Genomic DNA, 17,637 nt, shown 5'->3' with positions numbered 1-17,637 from the left:
TTGGTCCTTTGAACAGATCAATATCCACTGAAAAAAGCTGCTGCAGGCTTGGGGGGGTTGGGTTCTTTTATTGCCCAACTTGAAAAATTGAAAGGAGTAGAGACCTTTGGAAGCATTTTAAGCTTGTGTTTCCTTTTCAGATGGTTTATACTGCTATACAGTACAGCAGTAGCTTACGGTATTTGTCATTTTGTCTTTAGGAAAAGCCAAACAGAAAATGGAGACTTCAGGTAATAGCCAAGTTATCTAACACTAACAATCACCGATGTGGATGCCTCACAATGCACAGCATAAAGTACAGTTAGATTTGCACTGGTAATGATGGACAAAAGGCAAATCACATCTTACACACCTTGTGGGTTAACTCCTTAGGGACAAGAGGAGAAAATATTCACTTTAATAATTTCACTAAAGACTGTTTTTAAGAGAAGTGCCAATCAGTTTGATCCCCCTGCCATCGCATAACTGGGTAGTGAGTACTGTTACTAAACCCAAGTGTGTTGCTGAGTGCACATACACCACGATATAATAGTTCGATAGAATACTGCGTATTAAACTAGGAATGTGAAGTAGTGTATTAAAATTGTCTTGCTGGGTTTAAAGAATTTTTTATGAATGGAAGGGAAGACGGGAGTTTCAGAGGACATCCATGCAATGAAAACTGAAAGGTTATCACTTAGACTTTGTAAAGCTTTCTTAATAAGGGCAGAATGGCTTGACCTTCAAGTATTTTTATCTTATGGAGATGTCCCTATGTAATGAGAATATTTTCACATTAGTATTTAACTTACCATTATGTTTATCTATCTTACTATCTCTTATGCCTTCGAAGGGTGAGTTGCTTTAGTGAGAAATGGAAGAAAAAGCCTCTCTAAATAATCCAAAGAATAGAAGCCTCTGTTTTGATGAAAATTAAACATAGATAGTCATAGAGTCTGTCTATTGAAGATATGAGAATGGTTTGAGAAAGGCTACAAAAATTATTAGTTTCCTATAAACTCATAGTAACAAATCAGTAGTTCCAAAAATGTTTTATGAGCGTGTGAAATGAATTTCATTTACTGCTTTAAAGATGTCATCTCTTTGCCCAATATCCCTATTGCACAATACTTATTGACGTTAAATTTTGGACTTTGTTACTATTTCCAAAACAATGGATTGCTTTTCCGTTTGCATGTGGATAACATGCCCTAGCTCATGTCCGATTCCCAGCATACGTCTGATCTTTGATAAAATATTCTGAGTGTCTTTTTTTATATAAATGAATAAGCTTGCATTTACGAGATCACTGAGAAAGATGAATGTGGCAAACAAAATGAAACAGAAATTTCTCTTCCATCAGTAATCTACAGATAAATATTCCAATATAATAATATTCAACTTTTCAGACAGACATTGTCCAAGACAAATGCCCTGTGGATTTTTTATTATTGCCTACCCCTAAACTGTAACCCACTAGGGGTTTATGTGTGGATAAAATAGATTTTTCTTTTCAGCTGCTTAAACCAGTTACTGAAAGCTTACATAGGCAAAGTCTAGCCTTTATGTTAAGTTTATTTATGTGTTTTAGTAACTGATTATTTCTAATTCTGCAGCACCCTATTTCCAAGTATGTTTTAGATGTTCACTTCTAACCATCTTCTTTTGAGCAAACAGGTACAGATGTGGTTTCGGCCTTAAACTGTAGAGTCAGTTCATTGTCCTGAGTGAAGATGTGTCTGGGGTTTTTTCCAATAGCCACTGGAAAATATTTGCCCCACTCTTGGTCAGTCCTGAAACAGCCTGTCATAAATCATATATTTATTTTCCCCACCCGTGTCATAAATATCTCTAAAGCATACCTGCAGATCTACCCAATGGAGCAGGAGCCCAGGATAGCTGTGTTAATCTGAATAAAAACTCCATAGCTGCCCAGACTTTGGAGATGCCACCTGTACCAGAACTTCCATCTACACCTTTACCACCTATGAGGTCTGCTCCCTGGTCATTCCTAAGTCTGTTGAATAATTTTCAGCACTTAAGGCTCCCTACTTTATTAATATATTTAATTCTGCATGCTAATATTTATATATATTTATATAATTTTTTTTATATATATATATATGCCTACCCCTATGGCTAATTTAGTCTGCTCAAAACTTGTGGTTGTGATTGCTGTCTGCCTCATAGTTTACTTTTATTTTTGTGTATTACAGTGAGATGCCTGGTGGGTACTTTTCTTCAAGTAGAGGGCTTTAAGACAATGTTTTCCAGATTATTTTTTTTCCCTATCATAACAAAAAAAAAGAAAAAATATTGAGAAACACATAGTCTAACCTTCACAACACTAACACCCTAAAAAAGTTGCAGCAAAAAGTGCATAAAATTTTGGGACTTTGGGAGTGAATCCCACTAGCACTTGTGTCGGTTTCTTTTCCAGTATTTTCTAAAAGTTTTCCATCACACAGTGTAATACTAAATATTTGTGTTCCGTCTTTGTAAATATAAAATACTACTTTGCTTTCTGAGTTTATAAGCAGCAGGACACTTCTCAACCTTTGCTAAAAGCTTCCTAGGTGCCTCATTTTACCTCTGTCTGTATTTTGCCATAAACTCCATGTTTGGGTTTTTGTGTTTTGTGGGTTTTTTTTTTTCAATGTATTAACATTTCACTCACAGCACCTCCTGTTCAGCATACTGTTTTTAATGTGGATTAAAAATCTTTTTCTCTGTGTGTCTCCATTTGGTTTTATTACTGTGAATGCAGTGAAAATGGTGCTAGACCAGAATCTGTAGCCGCTCTTTTGCCGATAGCAGAGACCTCCCCTGGCAGTGTCCCTTCTCCCAGCCTTTCTGAACACATTGTCGCAGCAACTCCTGGGAGGTAAACCATTCAGAGGGGGTTTCAATTCAGTTAATGATTTATCTATGTGTTGTTCTAGCCTAGATTTGTCTGTCTTGGGGGAGAGAGGGTTGTCTGTCTTTCACTTAAAGTAAACGTATTAATCTGCCGTGACTAGGGTTTTTCGTGGAAACAGTAGGAGGGGGAAGGAGAAGAGAAATAAAATAAAGCTGAGCAGGTTCATAAACAGTCTCGTGGATACCAGTTAAAATAAGACACGATATTTAGTGCGTGTTGGTACGTTGTCAGTGGGTGTCCACCCTGTCACTTGGGTGTAGTAAGTTTTCAGTAGAGTAACTTTTAAAAAAGTGGATTATTTCATTCATAACACTGTGCTGTGATGCAATCAAAGAAAACTAGATGATTTTCTGGCAAATTTTCTGCCATTGGCCTTGGATAGCTTTGCCGGCACTTATCTTGTCAGGCTGGTGATGTTTTGGAGGTCTTCTATGGGTACTAGGCAGCGACAGTAATTTTGATTATAAGACAGTGACAGTAATTTAGAGGGTTATGATGCTATTATTGAAGGTCAATAACATTTTCTGATAGCTCGTGTTTCATAGTGCGGGAGTGTTTTTTTTTAATTCCAGGTAGCTAGTGTTCGTTGTACATGCACAAGCACAAAAGAAGTTGCTCCTTTAAAAATGAGGGTCCTGCCAGGCCCCTAGACAGAGACCCATGCTTGTGAAAAACATACAGGAATATGCTATTGTCCATATTTGTGTGGGCTTTCTGCAACTTGAAATCTAATACTAAGGTTTGGGATTGACAGTTTCCCCTTTAAAGCAGTAGTCTCAACCAGCTGAGAGAGATGAGGCGAAACCTCACAACAGAATACTTGAGTCTGTTTTGTTGCGGTGTCCTTTGAAGGCTTTTTTGATGTGTAGAAGAAGAGGGTACCTTCATGAGCTAACATGAGATTAGTCAGGAAGGGATGGTGGGTGGTGACAGAGGTTTGCTTGGACAGCAGGCCAGTACCTTCATGGTAACCTTTGGTTTGAGTGAACACAGGAAAGAACATTTGGTTGTGATGGTTTCAGTAGTATGTTCTCTTAAATCCCAGGGAGCAGATGGAGTGAGTAGTTATGAGTCACCAAAAATGAAGAATACACACAAAAGGTGTATGACAATATTCATGGTATTGTTGGGGTTTTGTTTTTTTGTTTTTTGTTTTTTGTTTTTTTTTTTTTTGGTTTGGTTTTTTTAAGCAGAATGAAAAAGGGTGAAAGAATCTTAGGATGCCTAGGATGAAAAAGGCAGGGGGAAAAGTACTCCTTCAATAATTGATTTTCATTTCTACCAATGAAACTCTAGTATGATTACGCCTACTGAGCTGCAGATGCCTTGCAGATACTGCTATGACTACTGTCTTCAGAGTACCCAGGAGTTCTTTCTAAATCCTAGCTCTGGGTCTGTGTCCAGGGAAACAAAATTTAACCACGCTCTCACTCAAGACCCATGGCTCTAAGTTTATTATTTGACAAAATTGACGTAGCAAGAGAGCAGCTTTAAAATGAGCCACAGGAAATCGGAAAGGACAGCTATGTTCATGGTGGTTCAGGATGAGAGACAAAGTATAGTATTTATACAAGTAGTCGTGAAAGTAGACAGTGAGTATTTTCCACTCAAGAAGGGCAGAAATCTGAGCAGCTTCTGTAGAGCTGAAGAAGGAAGGATTAGCATTGAGTGTGGGAAGGAGAACATAAATTATTTGACAAACCCATGTAGTCTTATTTATCTCCTGAAATGAGAGGTCATCATTGCAACAACTATATTTGGATTTTATGTTTTCTTACTAAGCCGATATTGCTGCTTTTATAACACTCTTTGGGGTGGGGAATACACCCAAAGCTAATCTCCAAAACTCCCTTTTTATGAAATAGCAACTGTCAGAAATCCATATGGAGCAATTGGTGCATGCCATATCAGACTTTTAGTAAAGCAGCATTGGGCCATCCAAAGGTCAGTAGACTTGCTTTTGCCACTAAAGCCCCGCATTTGTTGTCGATGACTGGCACAGGTCTTTATTTTCCTAATGGGCTCCATCTTTTCTTGGCTGGAGCTCTGTGATTTGTACCACCCACTACTGAACCACCAAGAAGGAAAAAGAACTTGCTGTGAAATGTATGAAGGATCTGGATTTGATCACTGGATTAAAGTTAGGTTCGCTGCTTATAAGGCAGACTTCATAATATAAACCATAATGCTTTTTTATTGTAGTTTTAGTTCTTTATTGAAAGCCTACACTAGTCATATGGCAATATAGCCAACTACTGTAATTTATGGTGTATTATTACTCAATTTCATAGGCGCAATGTCCTCCTGTAAGTTTAACAGTAAAATATTTAAAAGCAATTACAGCCTTTCCATCTTAAAAAGTCATCCTGGCAACTTTAAACCACGTAAACCACAGAATCTGGCGCTTCCTGAGAGATATATAACTAATATAAAGCAGAGCCAGTGCCAGCAAATCTTTAGATTGCTCTTCTATATACATACTTTTTACAGTCGTACAGACCTACTTTTATCATTTCTTTTAATGGAATTATTGCTGATAGACATAAATACAAAGACTTAGTATTAAATAGCAGGTATTAATCCTGACTTTTTTTTGAGTACTTTCTGATTACTGGACAGCCAAGAATATTCTCTGCAGAAATTGTAATCTCTGAGAGTAATTTCTTACTCTTTTTCTAGCTACTGCCAAAGGAAGTGAAAAATGGAAATACAATGAGTGCGTATGTATGAATGAGATTTGGAGTCAGCTTGCTCTCCCTTTGGAGCATATACCCACTGTGATTTATTCCCCTTTTCAAGGCCCTTTTTGTGACTTTATAAACCATCTTCACAAGGATGCTGTATGGAGTTTTGGAGAACTTGAGGGCAGCTCCAGGAAAGGGTATAATCTGTGCATACCCCTGTTTTGTCGTGAAATTTTACAACTGCTGCTATACCCTCCTCAGCTCGGCCAGATCTCCATTTTGGCAGGTTTGACGTTTCTGCGCCAGTTTTCCTAAACAACTTCCCTTGGTTGTAGTCATCATGCAAAAGGGAATTTGAAAAGACAGGAGTTGCTCATTTAATTGGCAAATGAGCATCAGGTTGGGGAGGAGACCTCAGACCAACTGAACTAAAACTGTCAGATCTTTTATGGTTGGCTTGGTTTGGTGACAATCAAGAGGAAGTAAGATATGGGGGAATAATATTGCTTTCCTGTGATGAATGCTACTTGCCCTTCTGCTTTCTTCTACTTCAGAGAACTTTTGTTTGAGAACCCTTTGGAAGCCTTACCCAAGTGCCACCTTGTTCCCCTGCAATTGTTCAGGTTTTAAATAGTGGCAGTCGAGTAGCCACAGTGTCTAAAGTGGCATCTACTCACATTAGGTAGAGTTTCTAATGTACTGGTTGTGCTGTCATTGAGTAACCACTTTAAACCACCCAAATAGTTTGGGTTTGTGGTTAAACAAGCCTGATTCTAAGCTCTCAAGCTTCAGCTGTAAAAATGCCCCAAAGAACCAGTTTCAGCATGGTCTGATTCTTAGGGGATGAGGTTTTGGTTCCTAGGGAAATAAAAAAAGCCGTCACGTGCTACTCACTTGTCCTTCTTAGGAAAGATGAAAGAACACCAGCTAGAAAGAGCTGTCCATTACTGTCTGGTATTTTTAATCAAATGAGAAATTTCTTCTGTGTACGTTGTCTCATTATAATTACTTGTGAAATTAACATCAACTAGGAAAATAACTGCGGAATTGCCTGCTCCAGAGGCAGCAAGCTTATTGACAGCTGATAAATCGCCTCCTCTCCCTGCAACGTGTGCTGTGGCCACGCAGACCCCTGAGCCTCTCCTGCCCACTGCCACGGCCGGGTGGCCACCTTGTGCAGCCCCACCGGTGGAAACAGCCTTTGGGCTGCCTCCCACTCCTGCCAGGTACACTTGAGCCAGCTGCCTTAAAAAGGCATGATGGGAAACTAGAATTTTACATATGGTTTCACCTGATTTTTTTTTTTTTTTTTAAATGATGATGCTATCAAGATGGAGCTGCTCACAGATGTCTCCTGACCCTCACGTTGCTCTGGAAATTTGCATAGCAATTAGAAATTCTAGTAGCTTTTAGGTAAAAGTTAGAAAAATAATTCAAAAATTGAAGTGATCCTTAAATGGAGGTGGAGAAACCAGTTATGGGTAGGAGATTCAGTTGGAAGGTGACTTTGTTGTGAAAAGCTGGTGACGTGGGGTGAATCTATAGTGTCAAAATGTGGAAGAAGGGTTTTAGGGGAAGGCATAGCAGAGTGTGTGTATGGTCAAAGAATCATACAGCTAATGTACGATTCTTTGATAATACACATTTTATTCACCTAGCTTTCAAAGATTAGTCGCCCTTGCTATAAAATGTGTATTTTTGAATTGTCCAGAAACCTGAAGTTTTTGGAGGAGAATACAAGCATTAACTTTTGCAGTGGCAGGACGTCCAGAGTATAGTGTTTACCAATAGGGAAAGAAAGTGCTTCCCTCGGTAATTAACAATCAGGGATGTTAAACCATACCTGTTGGGTTTTTTTTATGGGTAACGAGGGCTTTTAAAAATACTTAAATGAACTCCTCCTAAGCTTTAGTTAACAGTGCCATTGACTTTTCTTCTCTTGCTGCTTTTGGGCAGGCATGATGCATCTCTGCCTACTTATGGAACACAGTCTTTCAGTAAAATCTCAAGCTGTCAGACTAAATCATCCGTAAGTCATACAAGGTAAATCTTTTAAGGTATATCTACAACAGACTGCTAGGTGCAAGCAAGGTTTTCAGGCAGCATTTTTGCATTTAAATCCGAGAAGTGGTGCAAAGTATAGTTGCGTGTTTGGAGTGTTTTGTTCACTTCTGAAATTATTTAAAAAAATTATGCACAGCAACGCTGAGGATAGTATTGAAGTTTTAAAATAGTGCCTGGGTTATGGATTCACCACTATAGAAAAAATTTTGGAGCCAGTATGTTTCTTTCATTTTTTTCTTTTGACTGTTCGCATTCCTCCCACCCTGGTTAATAACTAGGGAAAATGAAAAGGGGGTGAGCAGCACACCAAATGGTGGCTAAAAATAGACCTACTGAAGTTATATCACCAAATATTCCAAAGCTTTCCATCTTTATTGTTTATTATGAAAAAGCAGAGAAGCTAAATGATCTTCAGGGCTCTTTCTGCCAGCACCATGGGTACTTAGGTGGATCCACATGGAGTGTCGTGGAGTTCAGTGGGAATGACCTGGAGGTGCGAGGCAGAATCTGGGATGGGAAATTTGAAGGCTGATAGATGCTGAATCCTGTGTTGATGAGAGGAAGGTTTTATTTGTGGGTGAAATCACAACTGCCATTTTCTACATTAGTATTCAAGTGGTTAATACATTGCCTGACATCTTTGTGAACTGGGAACCTATAATCACATAACTTTCCAGTGGTTAATGTACCTCAGTATTGTACTGTGTCTCTGTCAATCTTTCCTGCTTTCTCTGTTTTCTCCTCTGTTGCCTCAAAGCTTCTTTGCTAGAAAAGTACTGCTGGAAAGTCCTTTGGGAAGTCTGACGAAGTTAGGACCTGCTCCTGTTCCCGTTCTTTCTCCTTTCAAGCAGAGATCAAAAATTAAGAGCATGGCTGCTGCTGCCGTGTCTGCTGCCATTGCTGTCCGGGCCAGGTAGACATCAGATTTAAATGGAACATTTTATGGCTTGGTTTAAGAAAGTTCAAGCTCACACAAGAATTATCGGTTCCTGTCAGTGTTGCAAAATCAGTTCTTTCACAATAGCGTGGTAGGCAAGTCATTAGAATATGTCCAAGGCTCCCATGCCCTATTTTAAACTAAGCTCCAGATTGCTACTCTCTACTTAAGTGAGTTATTCTACCTTTCTGATCCTCATGATAACCATTTCATGGTTTGGTCAGTAAAGTAATTGTAAAAAAAAAAATTATGCTACATGGGTGACAAAGAATAATCTGCGTCTTTGAGTAACTTCTGGATGCTTGAAAACAGTAATTCTCTGAGTTGCATCTAAGTCTGTTGAATTGCAATTCGTGTACCCATATCAGTAAAAATATTTTGAGCACACCATCTCCAATATATTTATGTATTTCTAAATTATATAAAAATCCTAATGTACTAATATATTATGTACATTATAAAACACACAAAAACAGAAATTAAAAAAGGATGAGAAAAAGATGAAATAAAAGCTAGTTTCAAAATATTTTGTGTTACTTTAGTAATGGTAAAAATAAAAATAATAATGGTAATTTTAAAAAGTTTCTTCTCACACCCCCTGCGGTGAGTGACCTCCACTTTGGGGACTGCTTATTTAGACATAATTTCTACATCAGTTGTCCTAGGTTCAGTTTCTCTGTACTGCTACAGAACTTGCAGGCTTTTCATAAGGAATGTGGGGTTTATAGTGGTCCCAGCCAATTTGAACTTTGTTTGGTCACCTAGTTTGTTTACATCGTCTTTTTAAACGCTTGCTAGACTCTCCGACCCTAGTGTCTACCGCTCGCTCTTGGATGCCCTGCTCATCACGCCTGTCACTAAGCCTCCTCTGGAGGCCATCGGGCCCTCCAGGAAGTCCACAAGTGCTCTGGAGTTGCAGAGGAGCAAGAGGTATCGTCTGAGTGCGGCACATGGTTGGCACTGAGGACTCGCAAGAAACTGGCTTCTCCTTCAAAGCCTGTTTCTGTTGTCTTGCATGCTTGAAGTAGCCTGCCTGTTGTGGTCTTTGGCACGCAATCACCAACCCCAAATCCTACTGGTTTTCACCTCTTTGCAGAGTTAATCTTCACCCTGGCCCTGCTGATGGCTGAGGTTTCCTCACGGGCATCAGGTGCCCCTCTGAGACACACTGTGCTGTTCATCTTGCATCGTGAGCCTCTGAGGGAGGCACCGTCACTCTAAATGCCCAGCTGGAGAATAAACAAGATATTCTGGCTTGAAACCTCTATCCAAGTGAATGATTTGCAACAGTTCCTTGAACAAGTAAGCAGCGTGTTAGGCTGCAAGGCTGCTCCGGGAACAAAGACCTGCTATTTTTCAAAGCTCACTTTTAATGTATAAAATCAAATAATTGGCATGTGGTGTGGCAAATAACTATTTTAAAACTTATTTGCTGTCTAGGCCCTTTGTTCCAGCGCTGATTCTGTTCAGTGCACAGGACTTTTTGTTCTCCTTTCCTGACCACAGCTATGTTAACACTATGGAAAGCTGCTTTTATGTAATGGACTTCAGCCTCAAAGGCAGAAACCTATTTGATTATTTTACAGGACAGTATGTATTAAGCTGTGCTAAGGAAGAAGTAATTTGTGGGGTTTTGTGTACTTACTTGCATTTTCACAAAAGTAAAACCCTTCTAGAGATAAGACCCAATTATAAGTAGAGCTGAGATCCACTTGATGTAAGAAGTAAGACTTTCAAGTAAGAAGTATTAGATCTTTCCCTCCTGTTTCATGGCTTCTACGGTGACCTCAGTCACTATAAAAGGCTAAAGTAGCCCTAACTTTGGGGAGGGGAAATGGTAGTTATTAGACACCAACAGACAATCTTAAGTTCTATCAAATTTTTCAGCATTGTGGCATATGTGCTTTAAAATGAAAATAATAATATTGACAGAATTATAGTGATATAACGCAACCTTAAATACTAATTTTCTTTTTGACACTGAGTGATACTTATGAGGAAACCTTTTATGTGCTCATCCAAAAGGAAAACCTCTCCAGGAGCTCTGATACCTGGGCACCAATGGGTGAAAGCCACAATATCCTGCCAGTAAGACTATTCTTCAGCTGTGGTGTTTGTTTGTTGATACTTTAGTAGAGCCAATAATGGTGGTGAAAATTAATTCCCTGACTTCCTTTTTCTTCTTTTTTTTTTCCTCCACTCACTAACGTGCATTGTTTATGGCATAAGCTGCAACTGAAGGTAGATTGTTACAAGAATGGAACTGGCTCTGTGTTTACCCATCGTTTGCTCACCATACTGGGAGAAACTCTCCTCATTTTGAAGGTTTATTTTTGGAAATGCAAACACTTAGTTCTGTTAGAAAGTTGAGGTTCACAAACTCTTGCTGTCCAGTTGCTGTCCCTTGTGGGTACGTGGGACTGCCCATCGGGAAAGAGAGCAAGCAATGGAGAACTTCTTTCATCCTGGAGAGAGGTGTGCCGAGGAGCCAGGAGGTATACAGGGAATACAGAGAGCATATAAGCCTACCTCAAAGACCTTATCGGTATTTGATGTATCAAGATCCAGGTTGAACATCTTGAAATAAACATCCACAGATTGTCAGGGTGTTTAAAATGTTATTTCTAAAATTGTGAAAGACGAATTTTCTCTTAAACCTTTGCAATAGCCAGGTTATCCTGGTTCAGGTTGCTGCGTACAGGTGGTAGCATAAGGCCATACAGGAAACATGTGATTTTCAGGCTGTTAGGCACAACCCAAATAGTGCATGACCTAAAATTTGGGAACAGTGATGTATCACGTTAGTCTAAGAATGTTATGCATAAATTGCTTTTTTGAAGGATTTTTCCCAAAATAACTGGTGTTGATCTGAACCTAGGCGATTCTATGATTCTATAACATACCAGGGCAATGATTTCTGTTTTCCTTACTGTCATCCTGAGCTGCCAGCCACGGTAAGGAGGAAGGGGTTGCCAGTAGATGGAGCCGTAAAAAGGAAGCTTTGTGCTGGCTCATCCTAGTGAAAAAAGGAGCACAAGCCCCATTGTATGGATTGAGAAACCTAGGAAAAAGAGATAGGAGATGACAAATTGTGCTTACAATCTACTAAGTACATATTCTTATCTAAGTTCAACAAAGATCAACCAAAACCAATCAACTATGTCAGAAAAAAGGAAAAATATAGTAGATTTGAGAGAGATGTATCCAATGAGTGTAAGAAACTAGGTATTAAAATGTCTTTGCATTACTGCCCATCCAATGACATAATGTAATAAGTGCACAAATGTAATGCTGAAAAATTATTTTAAGTGGCAGCTCATTTCATCCCACAACACAATAGCTGATTAGGAAGGACAGCTGAAATCTTATGTCCCATAACTAGAGAGATGAGTATACAACATTGTATAGTAGAAAAACTTGTTCAAAAAACCAACTAGTTCAACCAAGAAAGCTGAGTAAATAAGTTTAAACAACTTTGGGGTTTTTGTTTTCTGCCTCTACCTTGTATAACTTTCATGAAAAGGTAATGAATCTATTTTACTGAGGTAGCTTAAGCTTGTTTCCATTATCTCTGGGGAAGAACCTCAAGAAGGTTGTAGCTGTAAGAAAAGCAGGTTTCAATTTTGTTGTGCAGTAGGGTTGCTCCAGCAATATTTCCCTTTTATCCCTCTCACTTCACTGTCTCTGTTGCAAAAAGCTGGCTGTCTTAAACTGCTCTGTACTGGGTAGCTGCCAGAGAAGTTGACCTTTTTCTGACTTAGTATCTGTTATTAACTGGCTTGAAGTGGTGCTGCACATCCACATATTTTCTACCAGACTCCTCAGAAATTGACTTTTTTTTGGTAAAACTGCCATGCAATCTTTCACTAAGCTAAGTGTTCATCCTGATGGCAATGGAGATAACCTTAAGTTTATGGGGGTTTGTGTTTTTTGACAAACTACATATACGCAGCAAAGGAAATTTTGTATTTAATATCTTGCATTTCCAAGAATTGGAAGCTCTTGAATAGGAGCTCTGCCCTAAAATTAAATTGCATGGCAAAAACGCTGTGAAATTTTGCAACACGCTAGGAAGAATGGGCGTTGACATGGCTTTTGCATTCTCTACCTGTTACTCTGCCACGTACAATTACTTGAAAAGAGGATAGTCTGACCTTGTGAGATAAACACTGGTCTTGACTCTGAGAGAATACTTATTCTGAAAGATGCTTTGAATTGTTTCTGTGTAGAGCAGTGCTTACAGAAGGATTACATACGCCCTCACTGTAACTTGATATGGAACTACCTCCACCCACACAACTTTCTGTGCTCTTTCTTTTTATTCTTTTATTTTACATTTTCTTCTTTCTTGCAAGTTATTGGAACACTGCTATGTTAACACAAAGTGTAAACACAGTTTTAAAAAGCTGACTGAGACCATGGGTTTGCAGTAGGGGTGGATACAAGGTCAGCAGTTGGTATTTCTTGTCTTCTGTTTCTCTATTGTTACAACAGAAAGCCCTTGCAAAAAAGGCTTCTATGTATGTCTTCAGCTAATGCTTATTTTGGTACTGGACAAAATACATCATGTGATGTGTACGACTTAACATAGCTTAAAATAAGAAATTGAGATCTGAGATTGAAGTTTTATATTGCTGTAAAGCTTCAGAGAAGCATCTATGTTACAGTTTACTTGGTCTTAGGGCAGACAGACTGTTCATTCCTTACTTTGAAGTTGCAAAGTTTCTTTAATATAGATGTTTCAAAAAGTTTGTATTTTTCCCTCTTTTAGTGCTATATCAGGCACTGTGGGTATATTTTAGAAGCCATTTATTCAGGTTTCTGCAGCGTGCTCGATGCCTTCTTGGGGTTAACAGGCAACCAACAGGCAACAAAGTGTAATGCAAGGGAAGTCTTACTTTTTTGTTAATCTCTTCTGGTTTTAGAAGCCATAAAGCAGAATCAAAGCTATCATATTCCACTTGGTTGTGCCAGAAACCAAGAGGATTGATTTGCTTACATCTTTTCTTCTCTTTTGTCTTGTTTTTGTCTTTAAAGATTTAGTGTTCTTAAGGGAAAATAACCTCACGGAATTCCTGGCCATCTGAAGAAAGCATTTGCAGACTGTCTCTTAGATACTACATGACCTCTCCTGTCAGCAAGCTTCCTCAGATCACAGGGGACTTGTTTCTGACTCACGCAGTCATTCTGGACAACAAGTGGGAGTTAAAATATCATTTATAATCCAGAAAACCATTAGGAAAATACTGATGTACCAGACTGAGCTGGGGCTCAAGTGATGATGTTTATAGATGGATAGTCTGGTATCTTGGGCTTGCGTGAGGAAAAAGTCCACCCAGACCTCTTGAACCTGCTTGGGAAAGTTTGAGAGGCTTGGCCCTTGTTACTATTTTCGTGGTGTTAGAAGTTACATGACAACAAGCTGTATTTGATTTTCAGTTAGGATCATGGCTTCTCCTTTGGCTAATAACAGCATGACACATAGTTATCTTCTCTAAAGTGTGTGCGAAGAAACTCTAGGCAGCATTATTTAGGTATTTCCTTGGAAGGATGGAGTGAGGTTTAGGTGTCTGTAGCCCAGACTCTGTGTTTTTCTTCTCTTGTTTTTTGGGGCGAGAGGGAGGGGCCCCAAACCTTTGAAAACCTTTTGCAGTGCAAATTTCTTAAAATGCCTTTTAAATGTGTTCAGCCTTATCTTGATGCACCTGATTTTGGGAAGGAAGGGGGTTTGGTATGGATGCAAATATCCCAGAGTGGTCTCTGAAAAAACTGGCGCTCATTTCACGTGTGACCTGGACGTGCTTTGTCCTCACAGGTTCCTTGCCCATCGCCCCTCTGTAGCATCCAAGCAGCTCCCAGCGATGGGACAGTCATCTGGCAAATGAGTGTTTCTCTCTGTCCTCCCACCAAAAAGCAGGGTGTAATACAGTGTTTGGTATTTGGGGAGGAAAATGAGGAGGAATAGCAGAGGAATTATTACTTGCTTTTTAGTCTCTTTTGCCTCTTTCCACAGGGCTTTTGTTGATCCAGAGGGGATAAATCTGCAGCTGTTGTAAGCTCTGGATAAAGTTTGCACTGGCACTGGAGCCCTGCATGTGTCCCCAGGTCTCAGACTGTCCCCCCAGGTGGTTCGTTCTTTTCCATACATGCCCTTAGGCATAGGGCTGCACTGCGCAGTAGGAGTTTTCTCCATGAAAATTCAGGAGAGCATGTCATGGATGCGCTAACATATGTCAAAGATAGAGAGGTGTCTTCAGCTTGCTTCTTTGCTGGACTTTTTTCTTTGTCTGTTTTTGCAATCTGTTTCCTTTGCAACTGACTTTCAGGGTTATTTTGATTAATCTTCTCATAACTTATTAATTAAACACACTGTGGATTTTCAGGACACAAGACTCTGAGTCAGTCAGGCTTGCGTTCCACAGTTCCTTCGTTCCTGCGGTGTTGAAACCCCTTGTCCAGAGCTTGACAGCAGAGCATTCACATCTCACAAACAACATTGTCTTTCTTAAAATGGATGTGACTCTTGGTTGCGTTAGTTTTAATCATGGAAAACTTTAATTTTTGCTGTAAATATTCAACAGGTGGAGGAGGAATCATTTAAGAGATATGAAACAGAGTTTAAAGGTTAAAGGTAAAGTTAGAAGGTAGGCTTGTCATTAATAACAGTACAAGTGTTTTGACATCAAAATGTGCTTGACCTGAACCTGACCTGGGTGTCATCTGGGAAGTCTGAGAAAGCTACTCAGGCAGAACTTGGTAAATACGTGAGGTTTATCATTACTCCTTCAGTTTTCTAGTGACAACACTGAAAGCAGATGGGAGCTCTCTTCCATAACCTATTCATTTTCTTGAATTTCTGTATATATTTTTCTCTCTTCAAACCATATGTGTTCTAGGTAATGAATCTTAGGTCATCATTGTACAATATCCTAGTGAGTTACAAAATACTAGTAGGGCTAATTGTGGTTATTGTACAGCCACTTTGTAGAAGGTAAGCATGCTTCTGAAAAGATACATAGCTATATTTATGAAGATGGATAAAAATAATTGGAGTTTGGGTGTTTCTTGGTGTAGAAGAACATGAAGTAAAAAGCTGAGGAATTAATTTTGAAGCATGAATTTGAAGAAGGTTAGCACTTAAAAGGTTGAACATCTCCAGGGTGCCGTACTGCTTTGAAAGAGAGACAAAGATGGATCTTTCTTTCCCTCTGGAGAACACTGCACATGCGCTCCCAGGCAACTGTGTGATTAGAAGCTGTAATTCAGGAAAACCGGTGCTTGCACTTTTTCCTGCAGCCCACCATAGGTGGGCAATGTAGCACTGGAGAGACTTGCCATGCCGCAGTAGCAGCCTGCCTGTGAAATTGACTGTAGTGCCAGCTTGAGTTTATTCAACTCTTGCTTGAAAGAACCAGGCACAAATTACAAAGGGCATCCAAGACCTGTCAGAAGTTTTGCCCTGAGGCCAACATGATCCCCTCTGTCAGAGTGACTGCTTCAAGCTTTTCCTCGGGAAGCTTCTCTCTAGGATAGGCTTCCGGCACATAAACTGCCGAAGGCGGTCAAAAATCACAGGTAGCTTTATAGCTGGGTTTGTTATTAGTTTGGGGTCATTAGGATTCACCTTTCCAGTCCTTTCATTTTTTAAATGAAAGCCTAAATGTATCCAATAATCTGTTGCTTCAGGAACTAGCATGCCATGTCATGCACAAGCTTCAGCATTAAACCATGAGAACAACAATGGTGGAAGTACAAATTGGCATTACAACTAGCCTTGTGGCTAGTGTCAGTGTACTTCCTCACCTATCCCTACTATAAGGCTGCAGTTTGCCAGCAGCACACCTCAGCTGTTTCTACATTTTGCTATCCTTCTTCTGCCTGAAGGATACCCTTTGGCTTGTCTTGCAGCTATTTGTGCTTGTTAAGTAGCTTCTTCTGCGTAAAGACAGCTGCTGGCTCAGCAGGATTTTCTTATTTATGACAGATGATTTATGATTTATACGTTCTTGACAAAGGTAGTAAAGAGGTGCTAGACTTGAAAAGTGATTTGACAAGTGGTGATGAGTCTTTTGGATGGAGAAGGAGGAAACTTTCTTTTTTTTTAGGACCCAACAGTGTTTTGAGGAATTCTTAAAGTTGTAATGGGGCTCTGGCCTGGAGTGGATTTGAAGGGTTATGTGTCAAACGTACTCAATAGTGTAGGAGGAGATTTCTGTGACACAAGTTGCAGACACACTTTTTTTACATAGTGGAAGCCGGTCCTAAACTACCTTGTCTTCAACTGTTGAGCCTACTACTTAGTGTCAGAGGATGTCTTCCTATCCTTTTTTTTTTTTTTTTTTTCAGTCAGCAACAGTGCTTTTATGCCATATATCTCTGCTGCCTCAAAATCTGTTGTTAAAAAGGCTTTTGTATCCTAGCCCTTTAAGGAGTCTAACGTGCACCTTAAATGCCTCCATTTGCACTATATAAATGCCTTTAAATGTCTATTAACATTTGAACGTAACAGAACGAAAGGTCTCACTTTGTGCTTCACTGGGCTTGTGCACACTGGGTATAGCAAATCCATCAGAGTGTCACTTCAGCACAGCTACCGCTCTTATCAAAAGCCTACAAATGCAATAGCTGTTACTCATTAAACTGAGCATTCAGATATATTCTCTAAACTGTGAATCTTTTTTTTTTTTTTATGTCTTACCCAGAAAAAGATTCTAAATATGTCAATTATTAACCCTGTAAATCTAGAGGCAAAAAAATCAAGGTTATGAACTTGCGTTTTGGCCTAATGGTGTGTTCAAGTTCTTGCAGGTGGTATGGGCAAGGCAATATTGTGTGTGTGCAATAATTGTAAAGTAAAAATAGCCCAAGGATTTTTACTTTATGAACTTGGCACAGTCTATAATTCTCTGAATGACCCTGGTGAAATATGCACGATGCACGTGTGCTGTAAATTTGTTTTTCTTCAGTAGAGGATAAAACACAAGAAGGCTTCTAATGTGTTAACTGATAAGTTTCCAAATTGCACAAAATATATATTTGGAATCGTTTTTGGC

General features: G+C 39.4%; 1 protein-coding gene across 12 annotated transcripts in view; it reads left to right on the top strand.

Moving 5' to 3' along the window:
* Positions 1-17,637, top strand: part of PDLIM5 (PDZ and LIM domain 5) — a 129,267-nt gene that overhangs the window by 83,305 nt on the left and 28,325 nt on the right. For 8 of the 12 annotated variants that reach the window (XM_063337366.1, XM_063337373.1, XM_063337372.1 and 5 more), the window contains 7 exons: positions 201-230; positions 1,837-1,971; positions 2,747-2,863; positions 6,615-6,809; positions 7,540-7,626; positions 8,405-8,560; positions 9,383-9,514. The exons of 2 other annotated variants lie outside the window; for them this stretch is intronic. In XM_063337366.1, coding sequence (XP_063193436.1) covers positions 201-230; positions 1,837-1,971; positions 2,747-2,863; positions 6,615-6,809; positions 7,540-7,626; positions 8,405-8,560; positions 9,383-9,514 — 852 coding nt within the window. The remainder of the gene's footprint in view (positions 1-200; positions 231-1,836; positions 1,972-2,746; positions 2,864-6,614; positions 6,810-7,539; positions 7,627-8,404; positions 8,561-9,382; positions 9,515-17,637) is intronic. 2 more of the 12 variants (XM_063337369.1, XM_063337370.1) reach the window with 2 other exon arrangements.

This window comes from Chroicocephalus ridibundus, chromosome 5, assembly GCF_963924245.1.
Source record: "Chroicocephalus ridibundus chromosome 5, bChrRid1.1, whole genome shotgun sequence".
NCBI lineage: Eukaryota > Metazoa > Chordata > Aves > Charadriiformes > Laridae > Chroicocephalus > Chroicocephalus ridibundus.
The sequence above is the reverse complement of the archived record's forward strand: the minus strand, read 5'-3'. Positions and strand labels throughout refer to the sequence as shown.